Genomic DNA, 21822 nt, shown 5'->3' on the forward strand with positions numbered 1-21822 from the left:
TAAATCTTATCTATAAATTTGGTTCAGGTCCTCATTTACTTAGCATTTTGAAAATAAAGATAATATACTTTTTATTTTAGATTTTTTTCAAGTTTTTATTTAAATTCCAGTTAGTTAACATATAGTGTAATATTAGTTTCAGGTGTACAACATAGAGAGATTCAACACTTCCATACAACACCCAGTGCTCATTGCAACCAAGTGCACTTCTTAATCCCCATCACCTATTTAACCCATTCCCCTCACCCACCTCTCCTCCAGTAATCTTCAGTTTATTCCAGAAAACTAAGAGATAAACAGCCAAGAGTCTGTTTCCTGGTTTGCCTCTTCCTGTCCCCCATATTCAACTGTATTGTTTCTTAAATTCTACATATGAGTAACATCAAATGATATTTCTTTCTGATTTATTTCACTTAGCATAATATTCTCCAGCTCTATGCATGTCATTGCAAATGGCAAGATTTCATTCTTCTCGACAGCTGAGTAATATTCCATTGTGTATATATACCACGGCTTCTTTACCCATTTATCAGTTGATGGACATTTGCCCCTTCCATGCTATTGCTGATAATGCTGCTATGAACACAGGGGTGCACATACCCCTTCAAATCAGTACTTTTCTTTCCTTTTGGTAAATACCTAGTAGTGTAACTGCTGGATTGTGGGGTAGTTCTATATTTAACTTTTTGAGGAACTTCCACAGTGTTTTCCACAGTGGCTGTACCAGTGCACATTCCCACCAAAAGTGCACGAGGGTTCCCCTTTCTCTGCATCCTCACCAACACCTGTTGTTTCCTGCGTTGTTCATTTTAGCCATTCTGACTAAATGGGATACCACCTTGCAGGTCATATCTCATTGTAATTTTGATTTGAATTTCCCTGATGATGAGTGATGTTAAGAACCTTTCCATGTCTGTCATCTGGACGTCTTCTTTGCAAAATGTCTATTGATGTCTTCTGCCCATTTTTTAAACTGGATTATTCATTTTTTTGGGTATTCAGTCTTATAAGTTCTTTATACATTTTGGATATTAAACTTTTTATCAGATATGTCATTAGCAATTATTTTCTTCCATTCCATAGGCTGCCTTCCAAAGTTTTGTTGACTGTTTCCTTCAGGCAGTAGCTTTTAATTTTGATGAAATCCCAATAGTTTATTTTTGTTTCCCTTGCCTCCAGAGATGCGTCTAGTAAGAATTGCTATGGCCAAGGTCAAAGAGGTTACTGCCTGTATTCTCCACTAGGATTTTGATGGTTCCTTGTCTCATAATCAGGTCTTTCAGACGTTTTAAATGTATCTTTGTGTATGGTCTAAGAAGGTGGTCCAGGGCAGCCCGGTCTCAGCGGTTTAGCACCGCCTTCAGCCCTGGGTGTGATCCTGGAGACCGGGGATCGAATCCCACATTGGGCTTCCTGCATTGGAGCCTGTTTCTCCCTCTGCCTGTGTCTCTGCCTCTCTGTCTGTGTCTGTCATGAATAAATAAATAAAATCTTTAAAAAAAAAAAAAAAAAAGAAGGTGGTCCAGTTACATTCTTTTGCATGTTGCTGTCTAGTTTTCCCAACACCATTTGTTGAAGAGACTGTCTTTTTCCGATTGAATACTCTTTTCTGCTTTGTTGAAGATGAGTTGGCCAGAGTTGTGGATGCAATTCTGGGTTTTCTATTCTGTTCCACTGATCTGTGTCTGTTTTGTGCCAGTACCTTACTGTCTTCATGACTACAGCTTTGTAATATAACTTGAAGTCCAGAATTGTGATGTCTCAGGTTTTGCTTTCTTTTTCATAATTGCTTTGGCTATTTGGGGTCTTTTGTGGCTCCCTACAAATTTTAGGATTGTTTTTCTCTAGCTCTGTGAAAAATGCTGGTAGTATTTTGATAGGGATTGCATTAAATCCATAGATTACTTTGGGTAGTACAGACATCTTAACAATATTTGTTCATATTTTAGATTTTTTAGTAGGTACCTCATACTTTTTATTTCCACAGTGGTATCTTTAAAATTGCTTACTTCTCATTGATTTCAATAATTTCCCTATACATACTTTGGGTTTTCTCAGCAATCAATCATCTACAAATAATGACAGTTTTGGGACTTCCTTTGTAATGCTTACATCTTTTCTCTTCCTTGTCTTATTGCCCTGATGAATGTTGCACTGTAGAATTCTAATGAGCATCCTCATTTTATGCTTTATTTTTATGGAAATGTTTGTTACAAGCTTAATGATGAACTGAATGAGGAAATGCAAATGTTTCTAAGTAGGAAGAATAGAATATTTATGAAAACCTAAACAAACTCTTTTTTGGGGGTGGGGGAGAAGACAAGTCTTAAAAGAGTCTTTCTTCTCTAAATGCTCTAAATGTAGCTATGTTTCTTCTAAAGACCATTTAAAATAATGTACTCAAAGGGCTATGGCTTTTGACAATGAACAAGGGAGATAATCCTAGAGAAGAAATAGATCTTTATATTTTCTCAAAAGGAAGTAGGACAAGGATAATGGGCTTAGTAACATCATCCTTCCTTTTAAATTAAAATAATTTACTGATAGTTGATTCAGATTTTAGTTGCTACTGTTACCTCATCTTTGTATATTTATTTATTGCACAGAAGAATCCTGGATGGTAGGGAAGTTTGAGTTCTCTTCTAAGGAGAAGTAGAGCTACATCATTATACGACTTAAAATAAAGGGGAGGGGTAGCAAGCAGCTTGGCCAAGTTCAAGTTCTACTGCATAGGAAAGCTTCTCAGTCCCTCCTACTATTAGCCTTTCTGGAACTTTATCACTTTCCAGCCATGTTATAATTACATGGAGTTTAAGTACCATCCATTCTTAAAACTAAGCAAAGACTCTAAAATGAGCACAAAAACACATAAGCATAACAGCACATGAATCAGGTAGTGTTCTGTAAACTGGAAAAAGCTATTAAAACTAGGCCATTGTTATTATAATTTATTCCACTGAAGAATAGTTTATTCTCATTACCACAAATTTTCACTAAAATAGATAATCCAGAGTGCAATAATATACAACATAGAACAATAAATTACATATAAAGTCAAAAATAGGTATGTAGTATGACTAGCATTATATATATGGAGATGATTACGCTTCTAAGACAACAAAAACTATTGATAAGAAGTATTATGAAGATAAAATACACTGTTATTTTACTTGTCTGGTAAGTGTGAACTATTCCCATGTATGTTTGAGTACTGGGACCTGAAGATCCACTGGACAATCAGCATTTACTGATAAGCCTCTAAGCAGATATACTGCTACCCAATACCATAACATTTATTCGGCATTTTATAGTTTACAGAGCACTCTCTTCCTATCAGACTAGCTAAGCAGAAAGGATCAAGCCAGGCCCTACCAGCAGCCACTACACCACTCAGTCAGGGTAGCCTGCCTGAGAACAAAGTGCATCCTAAAAAAGACAGACCCGAGAAATACATTTTGAACAATATTCTACAAGAACTAACTAGATCCAGTTTACCTGAAACCAGATATACCCTTGCACCTTTCAGTTATGAGACTCAATAAATTCTCTTTTTAGCCTAAGCAGTATGAGTTGGGTTTCTACCAGTTGCACCTGAGAGCCCTGAATCACATAAGGGCTAGATGCATTGCTAACTGCACCAGCCACCACTCTCTCCATCACACCCAGTTTCCCTTCGGGAACCTTGGAGCAATGGAACAGCATGGTTTCATGAATCCCAACACAACCTACATGATCATGCATATGAACCTCAATATGAGCCCCACATATGGGAATATTATCTAATTCACAGGGTGGTTTGAGAGTGAAATTTGAGAGTGAAATTCTCTTGGAAAGCAGCTAGATGGAGTGTGGCACTTAGTATTCATTGAGTGGTAACAATATTCCTGCTTTCTGTGTTGATAGGCCATACTAAATGAGATAAGATATGCAAAAATTCTATTATAACCCCTGATACAAATAAGGTACTCAATGAATATCAATTTCTTTTGCAGTGAAAATAATGTGAGGCTGATAATCATATTCATCTTATATTGCTAGCCATTTTTCTCACTATAGGAAAATATAGGAAATCATTTTTCTCACTATAGGAAAATAACAAAGAATTCAGACTAACTCCAATAACCTTTTCCACCCCTTCCTTCCCAGGAATCTAGCAGGAAGTAAACAAACACATATAAATGGATGGTTGGATATACTAAATGAGCTAGGTAATTTCTAGCATTTGCCTCATAGGAACCCTTGACATAAATGTACAGAATTCAAATTCTGCACGGGGGAAGGTGACCACAACCTACTCACTCTGACAGAGACACTAGCTGGACCATTCAATGGCACACAACAGAATCAAAATGCAAGACTCACAGTATTTGGAACGTATGGTAAGCCATAAAATTTCTCCTGTGTTTCCCTGAGAATGTCTGTGGTTGATGTCCTCAAGGGGTGTTTCCCATGGTAGATTTGATCCAGAGTGGCGTAAAAGACCTAGGTAGATGAAAACATTCACTCAGTTGTGTCAGTCCATCCTTACATCTCAGACATTGTGGGCCAAAGGTGTTAGAAGTGTGTCAAAGTAATAATTATACATAACCCTGTTGAAAACATTCACAAATAGAAGTGTATATGGCTTGGGATGTATTTTGTACCACCTTTAAGACCACGTTAATAATGAAAAGGAAAGCTCTCAATCTTTTCATCATTAAGGATATTTTTAAAAACTGGAACTTATCTATAAGGTATTCTTTATGTTGCATTAAATTTGTGACCATAAAACTGGAATTTGGCCCATAGATATCTATAGATATATTTAACATATGTAGGTGGGTCAATGAAAAAATAAAGTCACAACTTGTGACACTCTGGATCTAATAAATCCTGTTTGGTTTCATCATAGAATCCTGCTCTCTCTAAAATGAGAGCAAAGAAATGGCCCAAATCCCAGTTTTGCGAGGAGAAGGGACAGAACATTAAATAGTCGGGGTGAGATGAAGAAAGGACTAGCAATCTTGTGTCTGACAGGGGTACAGATGTTACAAAGAATCTGGTGCAGCTGTTGCCCAGTTAGGGGAGCCAACCCAGCCCCTACACCTGGTATCGGGAGATACCAAGGAAGCAGCTGCTGTGCTCCCGCAACTCTGCCTTACAGAGGTGACCAAGAGAGAAGGACCACTCACCTCTGAGTAGAGGAAGAGGCCATTAAAATATGATAGAAGAATAAACATTAGTTTGAACATGAAATTTGCTGCTTACAAAGTTCTGAAAACTAGATTTTACATAGCAAATTTAAAGTAAAGACAAAGTGCTTTTTCACTGGACCATATGGCTTGAGTATTAACATTGTTTGGAGTTCACCTAAAGCAAGAAAGCAGAAAATGCTTTATTTTAAAGGAAAAAATCTGACATGCAATTATGTTTCTGATATGTATCTTTCTGATTTAAAAATGGAATTTGTAGAGAATGTGCAGCTGTTGACTTAAAAGAATTGAGGATTAGTTTGGATAAAAGAAAAAATTCAAATGACCTCTAGCTTTTGGCTTCATCTAGATATAGAATTATGGTTCTAAATTATAAGTCAAGTTTAAACCTTCCCTAGAAAAATACAGACATTTCCTAAATATAAATATTGTTTTACTCTAACTGGTAATCTAAACATATAGCTAAATACAGCTCTTTCAATTCTTTATTCTGTAATGAGTAACGATGCATAAAGTAATCAGAGAAGCCAAAATTACTCATCCACATCTTGTCTATATTCTAACAGAATAGGTTATTAGGAATTGAAACTTAAATTCTAACTTTAACAAAGGTGTTTTATTTTGGGGGTTGGGTTTTTTTTTTTTTAATTGCTAATCTGTAAACAGACCAGAATTCAAAAGTTTCATTCCTAGAGTTATGCCTTTCAAAGGCATAAACATGGAATGACTTTAATGATAAAAACAGAGAAAAATAAATGAAATGTGCATGTTTCGTGCTTATTTGCTGATAAACCAAACAATTCTAAAGCAATGAGCCTATCTGCCCACCCAGGGAGTCATGCCTGTCTGGGAACAACAACTTTAGAGCCACAGAAAAACAGAAGCCTATTTTTCAAACAATGCACAAGAGAAAAAAAAAATTGCAATTTTAAGAACACTGTGTATACCCTTTTAGAAACCTGGAACAATTCATTTCCTTTCCACTCTTATTTGTGTGCACTGTACAAGGGGGCTATTGTAGAATAGGAAAGCTGGCACGGGGAGCTCTTTGGGCAAGAATTTGCCTCCCTCTCTTTTCTCTTCCTCTCTGTCTCTTGGAGGGGGTGGTGGTGGTTATTCTTTTGGAGAGTGGAAAGAAGGAAAGGTAGGTTTTTCCATTTTAAAAGAAAGTTTTTGCAACAAATATTCAAAAAGAAAGCCACAACTCAGGCTTTTAAAAGGTAGGACTTCCACTATAGATACCATCATATCAAAAGACTTTTGCTAGGTAAAGCAAATTTTTTTCAAATACTTCAGAAATACTTTAAAAATTATATTGATATGCACAGACATTAATATAAATCAAATATAAATCCACAGTTTTTTCTGTAGTATACATTTTCTTCAAATATATATTTTAAGATACAACATAAACAGAGTTCATAAAGGCTGAATTTTACAAAACCATAAAGCAATTAAATAATGCCCACACTTTTAAATAGGTAGCTGGGTCATTATAAAGTGAATATTGCCTGAGATGAAAGACGGGTATTTAGGCTGTGTTTATAGAATTCTCAAGACCTGATGAAGAGTAAGAATTCCATAAACAGTCTCAGTAATTACAAGTAACTGAAACATCTGGTATCATGTAGACCTGACATACAGATGGTTCATAAGATTTTTCTAGTCTGTATCTGGAAACCCAGAAAATTGGCTTTGAATATTATCTAAAACTAACAGTCATTACTGTTTAAACTTCACATCAAAACTACACAATTTTAAAAAGATACAAAGTGACATAAAATATAACATGATTGTTGAAATGTATGGTTTAGAAGTCATGTGACTTTCCCAAGCTTTGATTTTCCCAACTAAAAATGGGAAATAACCCTATTTAACATCCACTTCACAAGGACAGTGTGAGGACTGAACAAGTCGGTTTTGGTCAAGTTCTTTGAACTAAGATGAAAGAGATCTTAGAAGCATAATTATTATAATAAATGTGCAGCACTGGCAAGAATTTAAAGTTATATATTTATTTTGAATAATTACTCTGAAAAACTTCAGAACAAAGGTACATACATACCTGAAGTTGCATATCAGCTGCAGCGCACACCTTTTTAGATTCACAAAGCCGAGACACCATACTTTTGGGCAGTGACTTGAAAAACAAAAGAACATATATGTAAGTTGTTTCATAAGTCACTGCACTGTGTGCTTATGAAGTGGGAAAGTTAAAAACGACATCAAACAAAAAAGTTAGTAACAGAATTTAATCACGGTGATTGTCAAATTAGGGTTTATACATGAAAAACAGTTCTTGTAGGGAACTGAGACAGTGGCATTGATCTTTAAGAATCTGTTTAAAACCTTAGAAAAAGTGAATGCTTCTCTGTTCCTTTGTTACTAGTGAAAGCCTGTTCAAGTGCTCGTTGACTTTTTTTTAAAGACTTTATTTCTTTATGAGAGAGAGAGAGAGAAAGGATGAGCTTGTGGGTGTCGAGCAGGGAGAGGGCCAGAGGAAGAAGCAGGCTCCCTGCTGAGCAAGGAGCCCAATGTGGGACTCCACTGCAGCACCCTGAGATCATGACCTGAGCTGATGACAGACATTGAATTGACTGAGCCTCCCAGGCACCCCAATGACTTTTTAAGTACATGTAATAATGGATGATAGGAATAAGGGAGTCAAGTGTCAAGAAATAGATGATAATCCATGGTATCAGCCAGTATTAAAGCTGAACTGATATCCTAACAAAAACCATGATAATGAATTGCACATCCTTTTATTTTCCAACCTGAAAGAGCTGCAGAGCTTGGAAACTCGGTATAATGACCCTATCTGGTTTAAGGCTTCCTCTCTGAGACTAATTAGGCCTAATCACATAACATCATATATTCGCTTAGAAATAAACTGAAAACGTAGTCAAGGAAGCACTTTAGTCAACTTACTCTACTTTAAAAATTATTATTGATATTTACTGAAGACAGCTACTACTTTATACAGCTCTATGGATAATCTAAATGAAGCTAAAAGCTCCTCTACAAAGAAATCTGTTTAGGTTCCTAATACTACCATTGTGTAAATTAACCAATGAATGGACACAGTGAGCTATCTGCTGGCAGGGGGTTGCGCATTGCCATATTTACATGTGTGTATCTCCTCAGAGTGCCCACCCCACAGCAGACACTCAATAAACATGTCCAGAAAGAATGGATGAACACTAGAATGATCATTTTAAAAAGGCTTATGTGAAAGACTACAGCAGGATATGATGAAGGCTCAAACAACAAAGTCTATTCTCTTCTTCCTGTTCCGGTATAAGAAAGGGATACGGGACAAAAAGAAAATTTTGAGGAGTTAAGATGTGGATTGAAGGAGGTTGTATAGTATAGTTTCTGGCACAGGTGGAAGGCTTGAAGCTTTCTCACACCAGGGGCAACCATCTTGTATAAAATAAAAATGTCCTCAGACAATATTTTAAAAAGTCAAGATTTAGTCAGGGCATATATGCCAAAAGTCTCTATCAGAATATTCAATTTCTTTAAACCTTACTTTACATTATACCTTCAGCTAACAGGTATTGTGCTATACTTGGATTTTTTATGCTTCATGAAGCTTTACTAGTTTTGTTTTCATAGAAAAAGAAGTATGTGGAAGGATGGCATTTTCTCATTTTTCCAACAATGAAAAGTACTGTGGACAAGCACTGCATTAGGCATTAGGGACAGAAGCTGGTGAACAGATAGGGTCCTGGCCCCTCAAGCTTCATAGGCTGACACTACCTATGTAAGCACAATATTAAAGAGAGTTAACAACTATCATGAGTTCTGAGAAGGAAAAGCAGTGCAGGTGGGTATGAGAACCATAACCTAGAAAGGCTTAGCAGAGGAACTGCCATAGGTGTGAAATTTGCAAAGCAAACAGGCATTAAGGAGACAAGGGACCGGCTGCAGGGAGAAAGAAGCACCCCATGTGGAACCCATGTGTGAAGGGCAGAAAAGAAGAGGGTCCTTGGCAAGTGGTGAAAAGAGCCAAGGGCAGGCAAGCAGGGCTCCACCAGGCAGGAGAGGCAGGCGGAGCCAAGCAGGGACACTGGTCTCCACCCTCAGTCTCTGCCTCATGGTAAGCCACTGGCGAGTTTTAAGCAAAGATGTCACAAGGTCAAATTTGTGTTTTTGAAAGACTTTTGGCTGCAGTGTAGACACTGGATAAGGGGAAGAAAGGAGTGGCTTAGGGAAAAAACACAGGAGGCTAGAGTTAGGGCACCAGTGACGCACATCAGTAACCCAAGCAACTACCAGAGACACTGGGCAGGGGCACCACTGGAGAGGGCTGGGGCAAGGCAGTAGGTGAGGCCCAGAGACAATGAGTACACAGGACACCACAGTTTCCAGACGTGTGCCAGAGAGGTGCACAGAGGAAGGGTGGTAGCTGCAGAGGGAAAAAGCAGGGAGGGAAAAGTCTTGAGGCTGGAAAAATGCACACGCAAGCTTAAGAAATGCTGATGGCAATGAACCCTGGGATACAGGCTGGAGATGTAGAGAGGAGAAGAAACAATGAGAGTACAAGGTTCCTGACCGGGCAGGAGAAGAGGCATAGACCAGGCAAGAGGTGGCTCAGATCTCCGATGTAGGGCTCCCACAGATGGGCGGTCAGACAGGAGGCTGTGAGAAGAGTTGGATTCCCAGGCTTAAGGAGGTGAGAGAAGGTGGTGGAGAGTGGTCCACTGAGAAGCGCAGCAGCATTGTCAGCCCCGGGAGAATCCTGGGATCCCAATCTGGCCTGGGGAATGGGCAGATCTGAGGATAGGGCAGATGGGGGAATGGGAGGTGGTTGAGGAGGATCATCCAGTCAGCAGGGAGGTAGGAAGGTCCCCTGCCAGGCGGGGAAGCAAGCATCCCCAGGGCCCATAGCAGGGGTCAGGCATCTTTGAAAGGCTGATGATGACTTCTGCCCTGTAGACAATGATATGGAAATGCCAAGTAATGGATCTCAGAGCCTAACGCCTTTCCATTCAGAAGTAGCTCATTTATTTAGAGGGCAATACCTCAGAGATTCAAACCCACTCAGCAATGGTAAACGTTAAAGGGACAAATTTAATAAAGCTTGATTCTTTCCTTGTCAGGTTTACAATAAAACAAAAGATGTAAAGAAAGAGAGCATGGAAAGATGAGGGCAGCCAGAAAGAGTTCATCAAAAATGATTTGATAAAAGGAAAACACATACTATATAGTTGTATAAAATGTTACTGCTGGGGGAAATGAGTACCATCGCTGGTGAAGGTGACATGGGACCTCTATGTTATTTTTTTGCAACTTCCCATGAATCTGTAATTGTTTCAAAATAAAAGGATAAGTACCAAAAAAAAAAAAAAAAAACTCCCAAAATGATGTTATCTGTAAGACCACTTATGCTTTTAGCTTCCAAAGGAAAAAGAAACACAAAAAAGTTTTGGAAAGGGAAACTACTGCCCATTAAGTCAGGAATCAGAAATCATTAAAGATTATTATGAAGAGACCTGGGGGGCACCTGGGTGGCTCAGTCAGTTAAGCATCTGCCTTAGGCTCAGGTCATGATCCCAGGGTCCGGGGATAGAGCCCCGTATCAGGCACCCTGCTCTTCAGGAAGCCTGTTTCTTCCTCTCCCTCTGCCTGTCACTCCTCCTGCTTGTGTTCTCTCTTTAGCTCTGCTTGTCAAATAAATTTTTAAAATCTTAAAAAAGAAAAGAAAAGAAACCTACAATGTATCAGCATGTGTGGTAAGACAGTTTAAAACTGTCAAGAAGAAAAAAAAATTGTCAAGGAAGCATCTGGGAGTATCAGTTAGTGGGTTTTAGCCAAAAGACAGTTCCTTCACTCAACAAATATTTATTCATTGCCCATCATGTGACAGGCAAAGCTGATATATCAATGAATAAAACTGATAAAACATCCCAGTTCTCAAGGAACTTATATTCTAGGAAACCGTGTCATTATTATTTTTAAATTACTAATGGAGGGAGGAGGGGACACTTTTCATTACTTCAGCTCCTATAGGCTTAAAGAATAAAGTACCAGAGATTTAAAGCACCATCTCCTTTAGGTTGACCAAAATGATTCAACTGTGCTGTGTACACATGCAATCTCTAAACACTTTAAGTTCATTCGTGAGTTATCTCATGTTTAAATAAGAGTAAATAGGCAACAAACAGTGAATGAAGGTTAGATATGCATATAATTCACATTCCTATGCTCTAAAGGAATGAAATGGTAAAATATGCAAATACATGATCTCAATGTATACTAAAAGCACCAGCAATTATTCTTGCATTCACTCAATAAATTCTTAGTATATGGTGCCATTCTAGAAACCACGGGAAGAAGACAACACCATCTCCTACCCTCAAAAGAATTACAATCGGATACCTGCTTCCCACAATGAAGTTTGTGCGGTATGTTGTAGCTGTATGACTTTGGGCTTTTACATTTATTTTCCATTTATATACGTACCCCTCCAAATTCAATACTGCAATTCAGGTATACTGTGGCTTGATGGTAAAAATAACCTTTTGCAAAATTTGTTTTATTAATACTCTAATAGGGGCACCTGGGGGGCACAGTTGGTTGAGTGTCTGACTCTTGATTTCAGCTTAGGCCTTAATCTCAGGGTCATGAGATTGAGCCCCAAGTAGGGCTCTGTGCTCAGCAGAGTCTGCTTGAGTTTCTCTCTCTCTTTCTCTCTCTCTCTCTCTCTGCCCCTCCTCACCAATGTGTGCTTGCTTGCTTGCTCTTTCTCTGTCAAATAAATCTTTTTTAAAAAATACTCTAAAAGTTCCTCCCCAAAAGGATTAGCAATGATAATAAAAATTCCAGTCAATATTAATTAGCATATAATTAATAAATGATGAAACAAAAGTGGGAAAATAAATGAGGTCAGAATGGAAATTGGGCACAGAGATATACATCTCACACTTTCATTCATCTTCACAGGTGGGCCATAAATTAAGCTCTAGTTAGAGAGAGAAAGTCAGTGAGGTGCCTATTCAAACTGCTATGAGCACAGGTCTAGATCCTTTACCTGGGGTTCCATAATCCAGAAAGGTATGAAGACTGAAAGCTTTTCACAAACTAGATAAAACACACTTGATGGCAAAATGTGGCCAGAACAAAAGTGAAGTTTTCAAAGTGTTAATTCTACTTTGTAAATATGCAGAAATACGAATTCCTTTGACTACAGGATACTCTGTCAGAACCCACTAGTTTTTAAAATTCAAAATATACAACAATATAGTTTTTTAAAATCCAGAATATACTCAATTCCAAGGTATGCAATCTCAAAGTTGTAGACAGAAAACAATGTACCTCTGTATGACATCCATTAACAATGTGTTAAATAACCAAATAAGTGAGAAACTCTTCCTACATTCTTCATTTTTTATCTATGGAACCCAACTCTATCTGAAGTTACTGGCCTTACATTGGACTTTGGCTGACTCCCATGCCCCCACGTTTACGGAGGGGAGGTCCTGCCTTATGATAGAAGGATACAGCAATAAAAGCAAGTCAGGTTTCTCCATGAGATTCTCCTCAAATAAATTACTTGCCTGGACATTCCCAGTTCAAGTTAGCATATTAAAAGTTATGAGTAGTCCTAGCTTTAAAGAACAGAAAACTTAATTTCTACATTCATTTCCTAAAATTATTTGAGCATAAAATGTGCTTTTATACCATAATGCATCTTTATACAACCAAGTGATTTAATACCTAGGACACTAGTTGGGAAATAATTTGCTAAGGAAATGAGATGTAAACTATAAATACAAGAAAAATTATTACAAAGAAAATTTCTTTAAAAATATACAAATGCAGTTATACCATTCTCACTAATCTTTAAATTTCTTGCTGATCCTAAATTTACCCAGTTTCTTCAGAAAGCTTCTTTTCAGCTCTTTCAATCTCATCTTGGCACTCACCTCTCTGGAGGCCAGCAGACTCCCTGGATTTTCTGGAAACTGGCCTCCAGGATGCCCCAGCTACTTCCTCAGCCCCACCAGTTCAGGGCCTTGGTCAGAACAGTCTCCTCTAACACATGTGAGCTGATGAGCTAATGAAGAACACACTAACCTGCTTTCCTTTCTGGCCAGGAAACAAACAGGCCATGTTCCAAAGGGACACATGTCCCTACTTTCCTCACTGAATTAGCACGTCCCAAAGTTCCTCTGACTTCTCCACTGCAAACCACTTGCTGCTCTCTGCCAGGCCACAGACAGAAGACAGGCCAGCCTCACACAATGAGTCCACCCTGAAAATGCCAAGTAATCTTAGGCCCAAGTCCCATGTTTCTCCCCTGCAAAATTCATTTTCTACAGCAACAAGAGGCAAATTGCCATTTTGTTCTTTTTCAGGCATGTCTTTGCATCAATACTTATTTCAAGGAGCCATCTCTGTTAAACATAACAGCACATCTAGTTATATCCTTAACAAAGCTTAGCAATCTGCAACCCTACATAGAGCTATTCAGACATGGTTTTCAGAAGCAATCTGTATCCCTCAACAAGGGAAGACTATTTGGAACAAGGTTTGAGAATATGAATGAAGATTTATTTCAATATAATATTTACTGACTAAACTTTATATGTCAGATCATTTATGCCCTAGCCTGAGTTTCTTTTATAAAAACACCTATAGTGATTTTGTCTCTATCGAAGGCTGCTAGGTGTGAAGTAACTCTGGTTTGATGCTGGCTCACTCCCATGTTCCCTGAGCAGAGGCTCTGCCTGTGGAAGGGGACAAAGCCATAAAGGCAAGTCAGGTTAGTTAGGGAGACCCACTGAGCTCATCTTGGGAAGCATCCCATGGTGTGCAAGGGACCCTACTAAGCAGTCAGGTCACACAACAATGAAGCCTTCCCACCCGTGCTACCACAAACAGGAAAAGGAATGTATGTTGACACTAACAATGCAAGGGAATATGCCCCCAGTACCACAGGAGAGATACAGAGAGAGTAATGGAGGAATTTAAAAGACAGCAATTATTTAGTGTCTAAAAGGCAATTACTTATGCCTCCGTATTACTTGAGTGGTAGTATTTCTATTTCAAAGATTCACTCTAGCTATAAAATATAGGAAGTCACTGTGATCTTTACCCTCCACTGGTAAATAGGAAAACAGCAGAACTGTTGTTTCCACAACTGGGGCATAATATGCTAATAATTAACTACAGTGACAGAATTTATTTTAATAATTCAATATGAGGCAACCCTCTCGAGTCCCTTCCCTCTTTGGCCATTTTGTACTATCACTCAATAAACTTTGCCTCACTATCACTCAATAAACCCTGCTTTGCTGCCCAACCCCCAAAAAAATCAATATGAATTTTTCCACAACTATCTTTGTTCTTTATTTAAAAACAAAAATGCTTGTGTTATTTGTAAAGAAGTAAGATCTGACTTTGTATGACTAAAACAGAAACAGTGCAGCCTGTCTCATAATATATGCCAAGTCCCCTATAAACCACAGGGCCTCAGCCTCCATCTCAGAGTCCAGAAGGCTGCACTGCCCCAAGCCACAGTTCTGCTATGTGCAGAGTAGCAGTTCCTATTTCTAGTATTTAGTTCATTTATTCATCCTATCCTGATGAATCCATCTTATTGATGCATCCAGTGGTTTCCGTTTCAGTTTTTGGAGCCCCAACTACATTCTGAGGCACAGCCATCATGGTGTGAAAGGTCCCTTGAAAATGCCTAGGGGACAGAAAGCCCCATCCTTTTCTGTGTACCCAAAGTACATGGCTGTACTAGAGCCCAGTCCCAGCTCTCAATTCTTCTTTTTTTAACGCCACAACACAACTAATAGCTGAAAAGAAAAAACAAAAGACCATAAAATTGATCCTTCCCTCTGTCAAGAAGGTAAAGTCTGGTTTCCTATTCATAATTAAAATACGAATAACAAGGAAAATAATTACCAACTACATGAAGCCTGAAGCAAGTAAAGACCAGCGGCCTCAGCATCACCTGGGAGATTCTTGGAAATACAAAATCATGGGTGCTCCACACCCACCATGTCAGAATTCACATCTTAGCCAGGTCCCCAGGTGATTTTATGCCCATTAAAGGCTGAGATATCCTGACTTAGAAAAACATAAGCATCATGAGTACTTGAACAACAAAGGTGAGCAAAATTAAATCATCCTGATTTTACAAGTCGAACTGCCTTTGGGAAGGTAGCACCATGAGAGAGCCAGAGGACTGTGTCTGAGATCAGGCAGCTTGTGTTTTCAAGCTGCTACTCACTTGCTTGGGATGGCAGGCAAGTCTCCTGGTATTGTGTGTTCTCAATTGTGAAATAAGGATTAAAATACCACTGTAAAAAATTGGTATAAAGATTTAATGTGGTAATAGTTATTCAGTCAATTTGTGGAAAGGATTAACTAACTAGATGAAATTCAAGTCCCTGCACCTAACATGTCTATCTTGCCTAAGGGCTATCTATCATGGCTAGGGTGTCCACACAGGCAGGTGGGCCTGGCCATCTTGGTTTGGGACTACTGTTCTGTTCTAATTGATAAGAGCATCCCTCTTCCTTCTTAGGGTGGGCGGGTGTGGAAGAAAAAAAAAAAGTGCTCTGGCTTGGACAACAGGTTACATCACTGTCCAGGTAACAACACGCTTCTCTGAGAGCTTCATTTGAGTCAAACACTGAGTTGTGCAGAGCATATGTACACTGTCTTCCCAAAGGAAGGGAGGTGTTTACTATAGGATAGACACAAGCTGCACTGCTGGCTGACCATACACACCAACAAAACCGTTAGAATAGTAATAGCTTAGCTGTTACATTAAAGCAGCACATCATTTTTGGAAGGTTTCAGAATATCATCAAAAAATGCAAATATTTTAACGAACTCAGCATTACCTGAATTCTCTGAATGTTTCCTCATGAGCTCAACTTGTAAGCATATAACCTCATATGTTTTCCAGACATTTTCTATCACTTCACAATCTCACCAGTCTAATTTAAATAATGTCTTGTTAAAAGTTTTGGCATCAGACTTTTCTAGAGCCAAGTCACTGTGATAAAATAGCTTGTTTTATTTATGACCATTTAGAAAATGCATTATGGTAAAAGCTGCATAAATATTAGAAGTGAAGACATTCTCTGGTACAAACCCTTGTTATGGTAATAAATTCAGCTCTTCCCAAAGCAAATAACTCCTAGCACTGATATCCTTTAGGAACATGTTGGATCTAATGACATAAACTTGTTGAGACATGGTCATCCAGAACAAGAAAAGCCTTCAGAGGCAGAAAGCCGAGCATCAAAGCTGTCCAGGGTATGAGTCGGCAGCCTCAATTTTGCAGCTTGATCCCATACCACCCCAAGCACTAAATCTCCACACGTGCCTATAACGGGAAAACAACTGGACTCAGCATGTATCAACTAGTCTGTTTTGCTATTATCCTATAATCCAGATGGCACATAATCAATATAATGAAAAAGCTGCCTACTCCCAAAGAGACAAAAATCTCAGATCTAAATCCACAGGAAATAACATTGCTTTTAGCTTCCATGACTCGTAGTGTTGCTTCTGACAAACTAAGATGAAATGAGAAAAAGGAATCTTTAGAAATGCTTATATGTTATCACAGACTCACTGATGGTTCAGAGAAATAGACAGAAGTACTTTGACTTTTACAGGGTTCAGTTAAATATTTTAATGTGTGATAGAGTTCTAACTTCCATTTTATTCTTTAAAAAAACTCCAATACCGTGTTCACACTTTACATATATTACAAAATTTGACTCAAAAACTAGTTTTTGAGGTAAGTATGGGGGTATTAATTTTTAACTTCTAAATTTGCATTTTTATTTTATACAAAAAAGCTGGGGCACCTGAGTGGCTCAGTCAGTTAGGCATCTGCCTGGTTCTGGGATCGAGTCCCACATTGGGGCTCCCTGCTCAACAGGGAGTCTGCTTCTCCTCTCCCTCTGCCCCTTCCCCCTGCTCATGCTCTCTCTCAAATAAATAAATAAAATTTTTTTAAAAAGATATTAAAAAATAAAGAAAAGCAGAGAAGCCTCAGACAAGTTCAGGGACTCATCAGAGGTCAAGTGTGTGTGGTGGAAGACCAAGCTCAGACCCGCCTCCGCCTCCCAGCTCACTGTTCTTGTCTAGACATAATTGAGAAGCATGAAAGCTGAAAATAAGTTTCAAAACAACTTAAACCTGCCAAAACTAATCTAGTTCCAGTGGCGCTATGATTTTTACCTTCAATCCTTGTTCATATCTCCTGAGAGAGAATGACAGAAGATTTATTACAAGCCTATCTGTCTCCTTGGAAATAGATCTTAAGCAATTTTACCCTTGGGCTGACTTTCACGAACTAAATCTAACAATGACGCAGCACAGAACATTCTAAAATGAAAGCACTAGAATTCTACTGTTCTAAAAATAACAAAATGGAAAGAGGTCTTTGATTTTCCAAGACATACTGTAAAAGAAGTATAAGCCATTTCCTACCACACTAAAAACTGGAAAAGAGAAAACACCCATATGTTATAATATTGATTTTAGCAACTGACAGAAATTTAAGAAAGTTCTGATGTGAAACTAAGAGGTCTACTAACATCACAAATAGAAACTAAGAGACCAACCCCCATGTTACTATCGTGTGATCTTTGGGCAAATTAACCTAAATCAGTTTCTATAAAGTGTGGATAACCATGTACCTACTTCATGGTTAGATAGGATTAAATACGATAAACATATAAAATAATAAATGTTCATTCCTATTATTTGATAAATATTTTGTGAGAAAGTTACCTAGAGCAACAAATTTTAGTGGTGGCCAATGCACAAAATTGTACAAAAGCTGTAGATTCTCTCAAAAATCAAATGATTATATATATTCTTTAAGATGTTATTTATTCATTTGAGAGAGATAGAGCGAATGCACGAGCAGGGGAAGGGGCAGAAGAAGAGGGAGAAGCAGACTCCCCAGTGAGAGGGGAGCCTGATGTAGGGCTCAGTTCCAGGACCCCAAGATTATGACTTGAGTGGAAGCCAGATGCTCAACCAACTGAGCCACCCAGGCACCCCAGTATTTTTCCTTCTTTAAAGTTTTATTTTTAAGTAATCTCTATACTCACACCCCGAGATCAAGAGTCGCATGCTCTACTGAGTGAGCCAACTAGGCGTCCTGCATACGACTCTATTTAATGATTAGTGACCTAGTTAGGGTTGCAAGACTATCAGAAAAAAAACTTTCAGGTGAAGCATTATGAAGATTAAGAGGACAACACATGAGGAAGAAAGGAATAGTTCATCAGGAAAATTTAACAATTCTGTATATTTATGCATCTAATAAAATATACTCAAAATACATGGAATAAAGAAAGAAAATTTTATAAGGCAGTGAAAATACTGGGTATGATGCCATGATGGCATTTGTCCAAATTCACAGGATGTACAACGCCAAGAGTGAACCCTAATATAAACTATGGACTTGGAGGATTATGTGTCAGTGTAGGTTCACCAACTATAACAAACACATACAACTCTGCTGGAGGAATATAATGGGGGGAAGCTCTACCTGTGGGGGGATGGCAGGGAGTATATGGGAAATCTCTGTACCATCTTCCCAGTGTTGCTGTGAACCTAAAACTGCTCTAAATAAATAAAGTCCTAACTTCAAAAAAAAAAAAAAAGAAAAAGATAGGTAAAACTAAGGTGAAAGTATTATCCATCATCCTGGAAGATTTCCACCTCTCAATTTTTGCTAGTTCAAAAAAAGTAGTTACATATCAAAAACCTAAACAACACAATGAAAAGATTGTCTTAACAACAGACTTATATGTAACCCCAGACCCAACAATCAGAAAATACACAATGTACTCAGGCACAAACAAATCATTCCCAAAAAACTGAGGACATACTAAGGTATAAAATATCAACAACCCACAAAGAATCAGTAATAGGTATACTAATTAAATATAAATAAGAAAAAGATAAGCAAAGGTTTAAAACTTAAAAAAAAATTTTTTTTAATTTTTTTTATTTATTTATGATAGTCACAGAGAGAGAGAGAGAGAGAGAGAGAGAGGCAGAGACACAGGCAGAGGGAGAAGCAGGCTCCATGCACCGGGAGCCCGATGTGGGATTTGATCCCGGGTCTCCAGGATCGCGCCCTGGGCCAAAGGCAGGCGCCAAACCGCTGCGCCACCCAGGGATCCCAGGTTTAAAACTTTTAAACTATATTTCTAACAACTTGTGGATCAAAGGGGAAATTACAATGCAATTAGCAACATTAGAAAGATTTTATATTAAAAGCATGGCATGCAGCTAAAGCGCTGTATCAGCACAATTTAAAATTATAGCATTAAAATGTGAACAGACATGTTAGATTATATTGAAATTGAATTAGTTCAGTGCCCACCTTAATTGAGGGATACAAACAAAGAAAGAGGAAGGAAAGAAGAATAATAAGTGAACTAAAACAAACAAAGAGGATAAACAAAATATGCATTAGTTCTTTGGAAACATTAAAAAGACAGACAAACTTCTGCCAGGATTAATAGAGAAAAAATAAGAGAACGGTATTAGAAATGAAAAGGATATAACTACACGTTTAGCAGGATTTGAAGGATAAAAAAGAATGATATAAATAACTTTATGCCAATAAACTTGAAAACTTGGATTAAATGGGTAAATTTCTAGAAAATTACAACTTTGCAAAGCTTACTTAAAAGAAAAGAAGACCCAAAGACTACTGGGACTATTAAGGAATCAGTCTTTTAAAAAAAAATCTTCCCACAGAGAAAATAATAGGTCCTGAATGGTTTTAGAGATGAATTCTGACAAAGTTTCAAGAAACAGATTAATACAATTGTATAAACCACTTTTAAAGAACAGAAGGGAAAAAAAGGAACATTTGGAAGCTCATTTTAAGAAATGGTATATTCTTAATATTAACAAAGCAAAGAACAAGAGGATAACGAAAAATCATAAGCCAGTCTCTCATAAATACAGATGAAAAATCTTCTGTATGAAAACATTAGCAAACCGAAGCCAGCGCTGTGTTAAAAATAAGTTAGGACCAAGCCTATCTAATCCTGCAATGCAAAAATGGTTTAACATTTAACAGCAATGTTCACTACATTAAGAGACTGAAGGAAAAAAACAACCCAATTATCTGAAAAGATGCACACACACAAAATCTGTTAAAATACACTAACCTCTACTTCTGAAACCAATAATATGTTAACTGAATTTAAATAATTTTTTAAAATGCAATACCCACTAATGATCAAAAAAAAAAAAGTAACTAGAAATAGGAAAGAATTTCCTTTTCCTGAGATCTCCACCAAATCTACAACAAATATCTTTTTTTTTTAATAATAAATTTATTTTTTATTGGTGTTCAATTTGCCAACATACAGAATAACACCCAGTGCTCATCCCGTCAAGTGCTACAAATATCTTTCTTTATGATAAGACACTGAAAACATTTCTTTTAGAAATCAGGATAAAGGCAAATAATGACCATATTACAGCATCTATTCAACACTGTTCTGGAGGTTCTGGTAAGTCAAATAAGGCAAGAAAGAGAAATAAAAAGAGATAGGAGTTGAAAACAAAAAATAAAATTGTCATTTTTGCAGCAAAAGTTAACTGGCTAAAAAGGTTACAAATTCTATAGGTAAGTTACCCAAAATAAAAAGAAAGTTTAGCAAAGTGGAAATAAAATCTATATACAAAAAAGGATAAATAGCTCCTTTGTTTTTTTACTTTAAAAAAAAAAAGGTTTTTTTAAATTTATTCATGAGAGACACGGAGAGAGAGAGAGAGGCAGAGACACAGGCAGGGGGAGAAGCATGGGACTTGATCCCAGGTCTCCAGGATCACGCCCTGGGCTGAAGGCAGCACTAAACTGCTGAGCCACCTAGGCTGCCCAATAGCTCCTTTAAACAATAGTAACAATTAGAAAATATAATTCAGGGATGCCTGTGTGGCTCAGTGGTTGGGGGGGGTGCCTTCCACTCAGGGCATGATCCTGGAGTCCTGGAATCAAGTCCCACATTAGGCTCCCTGCAGGCAGCCCTCCTTTCTCCCTTTTCCTATGTCTCTGCCTCTGTGTGTGTGTGTGTCTCTCATGAATAATTGAATAAAATCTTAAAAAAAAAAAAAAAGAAAACATAATTTTAAAAAATATATTATTTATAATAGCTTCAAAAAAGTAGGGCATCTAAGATTAAGTATAGCAAAAGTTGAGCCTTAGGAAAAAAATTTAAAACTAAGAAATGGGGACACCTGGGTGGCTCAGAGGTTGAGCGTCTGCCTTCAGCTCAGGGTGTGATCCTGGGATCTAAGATCAAGTCCTGCATGGGCTTCCTGCAGGGAGCCTGCTTCTCCCTCTGCCTATGTCTCTGCTTCTGTCTCTGTCTCTCATGAATAAATAAATCTTTAAAAAACAAAACAAAACAAAAAACACCTAAGAAATGAAGAAGTATACCAGTCATGTATCGGAAGATCAATATGGAGTGATATCAGTTCTCTCCAAATTGATCTACTGATTTAATAATCCTAGCCAAACTCTTCTGTTTGTTTTTGTTTTTTTTAAATAGGTCAGTTAGTTCTGAATGTATATGAATGAATACAAAAATTCAAGAATAGACAA

At 37.8% G+C, this 21822-nt stretch overlaps 1 protein-coding gene across 3 annotated transcripts in view; it reads right to left on the minus strand.

Moving 5' to 3' along the window:
* LOC121497195 (mitochondrial intermediate peptidase) overlaps positions 1 to 21822 on the minus strand; it is a 175600-nt gene that overhangs the window by 71033 nt on the left and 82745 nt on the right. For all 3 annotated transcript variants that reach the window (XM_041766485.1, XM_041766483.1, XM_041766484.1), the window contains exons 15-16: positions 7258 to 7332; positions 4363 to 4482 (exon numbers count right to left, since the gene is read on the minus strand). In XM_041766485.1, the coding sequence (XP_041622419.1) occupies positions 4363 to 4482; positions 7258 to 7332 (195 nt within the window). The remainder of the gene's footprint in view (positions 1 to 4362; positions 4483 to 7257; positions 7333 to 21822) is intronic.

The sequence above is a fragment of the Vulpes lagopus genome, chromosome 8, assembly GCF_018345385.1.
Source record: "Vulpes lagopus strain Blue_001 chromosome 8, ASM1834538v1, whole genome shotgun sequence".
NCBI classification, from domain to species: domain Eukaryota; kingdom Metazoa; phylum Chordata; class Mammalia; order Carnivora; family Canidae; genus Vulpes; species Vulpes lagopus.